This window comes from Salmo trutta, chromosome 8 (genome assembly GCF_901001165.1).
Source record: "Salmo trutta chromosome 8, fSalTru1.1, whole genome shotgun sequence".
Lineage (NCBI taxonomy): Eukaryota > Metazoa > Chordata > Actinopteri > Salmoniformes > Salmonidae > Salmo > Salmo trutta.
Window position 1 is genome coordinate 29,334,599 of NC_042964.1, and position 9,639 is coordinate 29,344,237.

Sequence of the window (9,639 nt, forward strand, 5' to 3'; positions counted from 1 at the left end):
TACGAAAGTTTTTATTTGTAATGTTGAAATATAACACCCATATCACACACTCCCAAACTGTAAATATGTATGTACATTGTACTATCAATTTGGGCGAGAGAGCCTCAAATGATTGTAACATAAAGCTAAACAGTGCATTATTTCTGGAAATGTACAGCAAGGTTAGTTACGAAGAATAACAGCTGGTTCCACATGAATCGCGCACATTTGCATGCCGTTTCAATCACGTCTTTGGTCCCATTCGCCTGGGTAAAACTGCATGACCTTTGATCATATGCACATGGTTGTTGTAAAGTCCATGTAGTCGCATGTTGGACAATTTTTATCCCCATTGTGAAACACTTTGAAAGGCGGTGATCCACTAGAACTCTCAGTGTTTCCCAGAGGAAATGGAGAGGAAGGGGTGTCTCGGAATTCCCACCACCTCTTTATGATAATGAGCATTTGATTGGTCCAAATCGAAAACATGGTAAATATATATACCATCTTATTGGTTGAGTCCTCCAGGTCGCTTGTCAACACAGCGCAAAACCTCCAGACAAGAGATCCTTGTGCGTCTCGTACTATGAGAAAGTAGTACGTGTATACATATCCTTATATCTGATAAATTACACAATGGTTATTTAAAAAATATATAATATTTAAAATATTGTATGAATCATCATATTAAATCTCTACATTTCAATTAATTATTGCCGGATATTAAAACAAATTCCAGTAAAATACTGAGTAGTCTTTCGGGGCGGAGGGATATAACCATCCTCCACGCGTCAAAAAATATTGGCGTTATAGAAAAGGTAGGGAAAGACTGTGCCAGAGCTCAAATCAGTTCCGTGATATCAACACAGTCCCTTGGATTTCTTACAAACTTATTCGATTGCAGTTAACGGCTCTGCAAGTGTCCTTTCTTCAGTACTTCTAGAAAACTGTTGTCTTCCAAGTGCAGTTATCAAGATACAAGATTCTCTTTGTACGCGGCGTTTCTAATCTGGAAAACCTAGAGACGGCATTGTATTTGAGTCACGGCGACGGGCGGGTGGAGTTGGCATACTGGATTTAGTAGCTAGCGTTAGCCTTTTCAATCATATTCCTTAGGATTGGATCGGGATCTACATTCTCAGATAAACAAGGATTTCGTCTGTCTTCCGTTCGAATATGTTGCTGTCAAAGTTTGGCTCATTCTCGCACATTTGCAACCCTTCGAGCATGGACCATTTACCGGTGAAAATACAGCTCCAGCCAGGTATGATTCGAACCCGCTGTCATTCTTCGTACATTGCCAGAAATAATGTTGCACTGGTTAGTGAAGTAGCTTTATATTGCAATCATTAATGCGTCCAATAGTTAGTAAAATACAATTATTTAATTAACTCTAATATCCTGTGCGTGGAATTATGTAAATGACTTCGTGCGGTGGATACGCACGCCAACGTTGATTTATTAGCAAACATCGCTAATATTAGTTAGTAACTGTCTGTAAAGTCTAGTCAACGGCTGCGACTCGAGTGGTTAACGTTTATTTATATTGATTTTTCTTCAGTTAAAGTGGAAAAGGAGCCGTTCGAAAAGGTTTACAAGGTGGGATCCGTGCTCGGCAGCGGTGGATTCGGCACAGTCTATGCGGGTAGTCGGCTCTCCGATGACGCACCGGTAAGAATAGGAATGCTTTGATCTCGGCACATGGCGCCATCAAGGCATCTCATGGTTATTGACTAACTTAGTTGTTGCTACAATGTATCTAATGTGTATTTTTATCCCCGAAATTAGGTCGCAGTGAAACATGTGCAGAAGGAGCGGGTGACCGAATGGGGTACTATTGTAAGTATCACCACAACGATTTGTTTAGGTTTTTCACCCATGCTAGTTGTCGTTGTTTGATATTTGAATCGATTCTAGGTCACTCAACTCATTTGTGATGAATATTGTCTTACAGAATGGTGTGATCGTGCCTTTGGAGATTATTTTATTGAAGAAAGTCAGTTCATCGTTTCGAGGGGTTATACAACTCCTGGATTGGTATGAGCGACCAGATGGCTGGTTGATTGTCATGGAACGACCGGAGCTGGTCAAGGATCTTTTCGATTTCATAACGGAGAAGGGCGCTTTGGACGAGGAGACTGCGAAGGGATTTTTCCGTCAGGTTTTGGAGTCTGTCCGCCACTGTTACAGCAGCGGAGTAGTTCACAGAGATATCAAAGATGAAAATCTGCTTGTAGACCTACGCACTGGGAATCTCACGCTTATTGACTTTGGTTCAGGGGCGATTCTCAAGGACACAGTCTACACTGACTTTGACGGTACGTACCCTACCCTTCCTCAGTGCTTTGGCCAGCAGTGACGCCATTGTATTTTCTGGTTTTGTTTTTGAAGGTGCATGATGGTCTGCACTGACCCTTAACTTGCTTTCAGCTATATTTGTTTGACTCCAGTTATTTTAGACTTTTTGGTTCACCCTTATTAGATTTGGAGTCTTTTTGGCTTTAGTATAGATAGCTACTTGCCTTATTTGATCATCAGCTGGTAATTTCTCTTCCCCCCCATGTATTGGCGGGTGTCCACACAACGCTGTGACGCAGTGGTTTGTTTTTGGTACCTCATGAAGTGTTTTCCCTCGGGTGGTAACGTTATCAGCCATGTTCATTTTGTTGTCCTTATGTAGTTATTTATAAAGGTGATTTATATCATTTCATATTAGTCAATAATATAACACACACTAGTGTAGTAAAATAGGTTGTTATATGTTGATCATTGCCTGTTATGTTACAAGGAACGCGCATTTCAAAGCCTAGGTAATGGCTATTGGGCCAGCTGCCACGTAACATCTGTTTGTTGTGAAACCTGAGCTTGGGCTGATTCGTGTCACGTGATAGCTCGCATTGCGCACACGTTTTTTTTGGTGTCCAAGTTACTCATGCCCGAGTTGTGGAAAAGAAAAGGGCATTATAACGCCAGTACAAGTCCTTGTTTGGATGGAATTACACTTGCCTTTATAGACATTATCTGACAATTTTTGTAAAATATCAATTTATAATGTCTTACAAAATCCTACAGTATTGCAATATAGTCCTGTTATTGTCACATGAAATGCCCCAAATAAACTGTTTGTTTATTATAGAAGTAGAAGTAAAACATCACTAATGAGCCTTCCCCCCTTTTTCTCCTCCAGGTACAAGAGTATATAGCCCGCCAGAGTGGATACGCTTCCATAGATACCACGGGCGCTCGGCTACGGTGTGGTCGCTAGGGGTGCTTCTGTATGACATGGTCTGTGGAGACATCCCCTTTGAGCAAGATGAGGAAATCCTCCAGGGGAGACTGTACTTCAGGAGGAGAGTGTCTAATGGTGTGTACTACCTCCAATATACAACCAACACATTGCTTAACACTCACTTCTAATCTTAAAACATATTTCTAAACACTAATTTCTTATTTTCGTGTGTGTTCCTATACACCTCTATCTCCCTCTTGAGATTCTCCCACAAAATATAATACTCATTCATGTTTTCCCCTTTTCTCTCCCTCCTTCCAGAGTGCCAGCAGCTGATCAAGTGGTGCCTGTCGTTACGGCCCTCAGATAGGCCTACTCTGGAACAGATCCTGGACCACCCGTGGATGCGCTTGGCTGGGGAAGTGTCGATGTCCTCCAAGACGGAGGATGGGGACATCCGGCTGAGGACCATTGATACGGACATATCTAGCACAAGCTCCAGCAAGGAGAGCCTATGAAAGAGGGGATGAGAGAAAAGAGGAGAGAATGGACATGGGGGGGGGGGGGTTTAACTGGACTTAAAGGGCTCTGGTCCTTATGCCCCACCATGGCTGGGCAGGTAGAATACATTGTTTATGTATGGAATTATAATTTATTACAGTTTGTTCTTCCTTTTGATCTTTTATTTTTATACCTCATTAACTGTTTCCTAATGTGGGACATTTGCTGTTTGGGGCGGTCTTTACCAGTGACTATTTATTTATTTTGTACTTTATTATTTTCTAATTTGTTATAACAGTGGGTTTATGCATCTGGTTTAAAGCCCCCTATTCAGACAGACATGGCTGCTCTCATAGAGCTAGGAGAATGCTTTATTTTTAAATGTTTTGATTTGTAGTGCCTTTTTGAAAGCTGCTTATCGGGGCTTTTGTCATAATTTTTGTTTTGTTATAACCCTTTCCGGCTGGTTTGTTTGTACGTATCCCACCCTGTCATGATGGAGATGAGTTGTCTTCCTCCATAACAGTGTGGTAAACTACACCACCCAGCATGCTTAGGGATCATAAGGGGGGGGGGAAGTGTTGACCATGGAATACTTGAAACACAACTCACTCACACTGCACCCCCTTACTAAGCTGCTCACTCATACTACAGCCTCAGTCGTTTTGGATTTCTCAAAATTGAATCCTTTCATTTCTGAATGTGTATTAAAACTACATTATATCTGTCTGTTTAGCCCCTTGGAAATGTATTTTATTTAAATGTATTGCCTTTCCCCCATCTCGTAGCTGGCACTATAATTCTCCTGCCCTGAACTGCTGTATCCATGGCTTAAGTGTGAAATGCACAATCAATGCAATATTCATGGTCTCTTTTTTCAATACAAATATTGTGCAGGTTTTTTTTCTTCCCATGCTTTTAATTTCTTCAGAACATGTAGACGTTCCACACTCTTGTAGCTTATTTATTGTCAATGTTTAAGATTGAGAAATCCCAGAGTTTGCATATCTTTACATGGCCTTTTGTTTTGCATTCCTGTTATTTTTTTCTTTACACAATTTGTTTCGATTGTGGATGGATGCACTGAAGTTGTCTGAAGGGAATAAAACAAGGTTTACTTACATTTGGAAGAGCTATGAATGTTATTTAACTCCTTTTTATAGTCCTATCTGTGGTAATGTTGGAATAATTCATCTAAAAGTACATCTGTTTTTTGGGGGGGTACATTACACATGTGCTGTCTCCATGCATTGAACTCCATGGTAGACGTATGGCTATTGGGTTGGATAGGGCTATTCTAGTTAGTGACTATGATGAATCTGTGGCTTGCCTGGTGTTAGATATTCTTTCAGTTTAGCTGTATGACATGAATGATAGATCTGGAGATACTTTTATTTTTTTATACAAACCTTTCAATTAAATCTTTTTGTACATAAATCATACTTGTGTTGTCTTGACCTACTGGTAAAACTTCCTCAGTCATTGATGGAACCCTATAAACCAAATGGGTAAGGGTGTTTGCATATATACAGTAGTAATACTAGTCATCAAAATAGTTATTACAGCTCCTCTAAAGATGGCTCAATTTACACATTGAGTAAGCATTTCCACACATACTATTGGTAGACTAAATTCATTACACACTAAGAATTAAAGTGTTGTTCATAAGAAATCTGACAGCTTCACTTAGAAATTACAGAATCCATTAAAATAATGACAATGTGCTGAAACCATAGTCCTTAATAGAGGACATACACTGAGTATACCAAACATTTTCCTCTATTTCGTCGGGCATGAACTCAAGGTGTCAAGCATTCCACAGGGATGCTGGCCCATGTTTGTATTTCTATTTATTAAGAAACCCCAGCAGCTACTCTTCCTGAGGTCCAGCAACATAAGACCGTTACAGTTTAAAATACATGACATTACAGTTCATAACACCTTACCCAACACATTCAGTGTGTTCCCTCAGGTTACCACTCCACCACCACATATTTACAATACAACGTCCATGTGCACGTGTGTGTCTGTGCATGTGTGTGTCTTTTCTCAGTCCCCGCTGTTCCATAAGGTGTATTTTTATCTGTTTTTTAAATCCGATTCTGCTGCTTGCATCAGTTACCTGATGTGGAATAGAGTTCCATGTAGCCATGGCTATATGTAGTACTGTGCGCCTCCAATAGTCTGTTGACTACAATACTTCCCACAGTTGTGTAAAGGTGGCTGGATGTTCTTTGGGTGGTGGCCATTCTTGATACACACAGGAAACTGTTGAGCGTGAAAAACCCAGCAGCGTTGCAGGTCTTGACACAAACCGGTACGCAAAGCACCTACTACTATACCCCGTTCGAAGGCACTTAAATCTTTTGTCTTGTCCCTCTGAATGGCACACATACACAATCCATGTCTCAATTGTCTCAAGGCTTAACAATCCTTCTTTAACCTGTGTCCTCCCCTTCATCTACGCTGATTGAAGTGGATTTAATAAGTGACATCAATTTCACCTGGATTCACCTGGTCAGTATATGTCATGGAAAGAGCAGGTGTTCGTAAAATATTTTGTGTACTCAGTGTATGTGACGTGGCTGTATTAGCTGTACACAGAGGACTGGGTAAGAAAGTGATGTAGGAATGAAGCAGGAGCCAGAGACATGCATCGTCACACTCGCAACACAACCCTGAACCTAGCTAAAGCTAATTGCTTTTCCATTTATTGCTGCCTGCTTCAACTGCCTGTCATACAATAACAATAACATAAGTCACTCCATTATTGGTAGAGCAGAGCAGTGGGCTGTGATTGAGAGAGAGAGAGAAAGAAAGAGAGAGGTAGACGATGGTCGTCATCATCTGTAAGTCAGTGTTTCCCAGGAACCAATAATAGGGGATGGAGGGGCGAGTGTTGTTGTTGTGGTGGGGAGGTGCTGCCCCCCCTGGTGACTCCCAGCACATGCACTGTTATGGCACCTCAGCATAGATAATGACCATAGGCACAGATCTAGGCGCTACCCTTCCTCAAGCTAAACCTTAACTGTTCAAGGTGAAAAATATAACAGATCTTAGTTCAGTGTCTAGGTCAAGTGTCCATGGTTAACCGTTAAAATGTATCATAAATATGATATGTAAAGTACATTTTTTAGAGCTCTCCCTATCTAAAAATCAGACATCAGAGGCATGCACATACACTTTAATTTCCAATATGGCAGCAGGCATATGGACATTTAAGGGTTTTCACATTGGATAGCTGGTTCCTAAAGCACTTTAGACATACACAAGGATCCACACAGTGATTAAGGAACTAATTTGCAGTATGTGCTGAGGAAAAAGGCACGGCTTACCTTTCAATTAGCTATCTTGCCTTGCAAAAATATTCAGACCCCTTGGAGTTCTTCATATTTTATTGTGTTACAAAGTGGTATTAAAATGAATAAAACATTTTGTCAACAATCTACACAAAATACTCTAATGTCAACTGGAAGAAAAAGGTGATAGATTTTTTAAAATAAAAATGTAATAATTAAAATATATTTGTTGCATAATCCTGTTAGGGCTAGGGGGCAGTATTTACACGGCCGGATTGAAAACGTACCCGATTTAATCTGGTTACTACTCCTGCCCAGTAACTAGAATATGCATATAATTATTGGCTTTGGATAGAAAACACCCTAAAGTTTCTAAAACTGTTTGAATGGTGTCTGTGAGTATAACAGAACTCATATGGCAGGCAAAAACCTGAGAAGATTTCATGCAGGAAGTGGCCTGTCTGACAAGGTGTCGTTCTTCTTGTCTCTGTTTATTGAAGACTGAGGATCTTAGCTGTAACGTGACACTTCCTACGGCTCCCATAGGCTCTCAGTGCCCGGGAAAAAGCTGAACGATATCGAGGTAGCCTCTGGCTGAAACACATTATCGCCTTTGCCAAGTGGCCGATCAGAGGACAAAGGGCTTAGGCGCGTGCCCGAGTCGACCCCATGCTGTATTTTCTTTTGTCTGTTTACCTAATTGCAGATTCCCGGTCGGAATATTATCGCTTTTTTTACGAGAAAAATGGCATAAAAATTGATTTTAAACAGCGGTTGACATGCTTCGAAGTACTGTAATGAAATATTTAGAAATCTTTTGTCACGAAATGCGCCGTGCGCCGTGCGCGACCCTTATTTACCATTAGGATAGTGTCTTGAACGCACGAACAAAACGCCGCTGTTGGAACATAACTATGGATTATTTTGGACCAAACCAACATTTGTTATTGAAGTAGAAGTCCTGGGAGTGCATTCTGACGAAGAACAGGAAAGGTAATCAAACTTTTCTAATAGTAAATCGGAGTTTGGTGAAGGCTAAACTTGCTGGGTGTCTAAATAGCTAGCCCTGTGATGCCGGGCTATCTACTTAGAATATTGCAAAATGTGCCTTCACCGAAAAGCTATTTTAAAATCGGACATATCGAGTGCATAGAGGAGTTCTGTATCTATAATTCTTAAAATAATTGTTATGCTTTTTGTGAACGTTTATCGTGAGTAATTTAGTAAATTGTTAGTAAATTCGCCGGAAGTTTGCGGGGGGTATGCTAGTTCTGAACGTCACATGCTAATGTAAAAAGCTGGTTTTTGATATAAATATGAACTTGATTGAACAAAACATGCATGTATTGTATAACATAATGTCCTAGGTGTGTCATCTGATGAAGATCATCAAAGGTTAGTGCTGCATTTAGCTGTCTTCTGGGTTTTTGTGACATTATATGCTAGCTTGAAAAATGGGTGTCTGATTATTTCTGGCTGGGTACTCTGCTGACATAATCTAATGTTTTGCTTTCGTTGTAAAGCCTTTTTGAAATCGGACAGTGTGGTTCGATTAACGAGAGTCTTGTCTTTAAAATGCTGTAAAATAGTCATATGTTTGAGAAATTGAAGTAATAGCATTTCTAAGGTATTTGAATATCGCGCCACAGGATTCAACTGGCTGTTACGTAGGTGGGACGATTTGGTGCCACCTGCCCTAGAGAGGATAAGTATTCAGCCCCTTTGTTTAGGCAAGCCTAAATTAGTTCATTAGCAAAATGTGTTAATTTAATTTAACCTAATTTAACTTAACCACATTAATTGTTACATGGACTAATTTTTAAATAACTAACACTTCCTCGATCCTCCATACATTCAACATCTGTAAGGTCCCTCAGTCAAGTATTGAACTTCAAGATTCAAATACAAAAACCAGGGAGCTTTTCGAAAGCCTCATAAAAAAACTGCAGTGATTGGGTAGATAGTTAACAACAAATCAGACATTGAATATCACTTTAAGCGTTGTCTAGTTAATAATTGTGCTGTTCATTATGTATTAAACAACCCAGACAAGATACAGTCGTCCTTCTGAACGGAGCTGCAGGACAGGAATGAAACTGCTCAGGGATGTTACCATGAGGTCATTGGTCAGCAGTTACAGTGTTCAATGGCTGTGATGGGAGAGAACTAAGGATGTATCAACAACATTGTAGTGACTCCACAATAATATATGCAACAAGGCACTAAGGTACAGTGCCTTTGGAAAGTATTCAGACACCTTGACTTTTTCCACATTTTGATAGGTTACAGCCTTATTGCAAAATTAATGAAAAAAAATCCCTCATCAATCTACACACAATAACCCATAATGACAAAGTAAAAACCTGGTTTTTAGAAATGTTTGCTAATTTATCAAATATAAAAAACTGAAATATGACATTTACATAAGTATTCAGACCCTTTACTCTGTACTTTGCTGAAGCACCTTTGGCAGCAATTACAGCCTTGAGTCTTCTTGGGTAGGATGGCTACAAGCTTGGCACACCTGTATTTACTCCCATTCTTCTCTGCAAATTCTCTCAAGCTCTGTCAGGTTGGATGGGGAGCTATTTTCAGGTCTCTCCAGAGATGTTCAATCGGGTTCAAGTCCGG

General features: G+C 40.2%; 1 protein-coding gene across 1 annotated transcript; it reads left to right on the top strand.

The window, feature by feature from the left end:
* The first annotated feature begins 240 nt into the window (after positions 1-240).
* On the top strand, positions 241-5,146 carry LOC115198642 (serine/threonine-protein kinase pim-3). The gene is made up of 6 exons (XM_029760734.1): positions 241-1,243; positions 1,541-1,650; positions 1,768-1,818; positions 1,934-2,297; positions 3,167-3,343; positions 3,530-5,146. Exons 1-6 carry the CDS (start codon positions 1,156-1,158, stop codon positions 3,724-3,726), a joined length of 987 nt encoding a protein of 328 aa, XP_029616594.1. The 5' UTR covers positions 241-1,155; the 3' UTR covers positions 3,727-5,146.
* Positions 5,147-9,639: the final 4,493 nt, after the last annotated feature.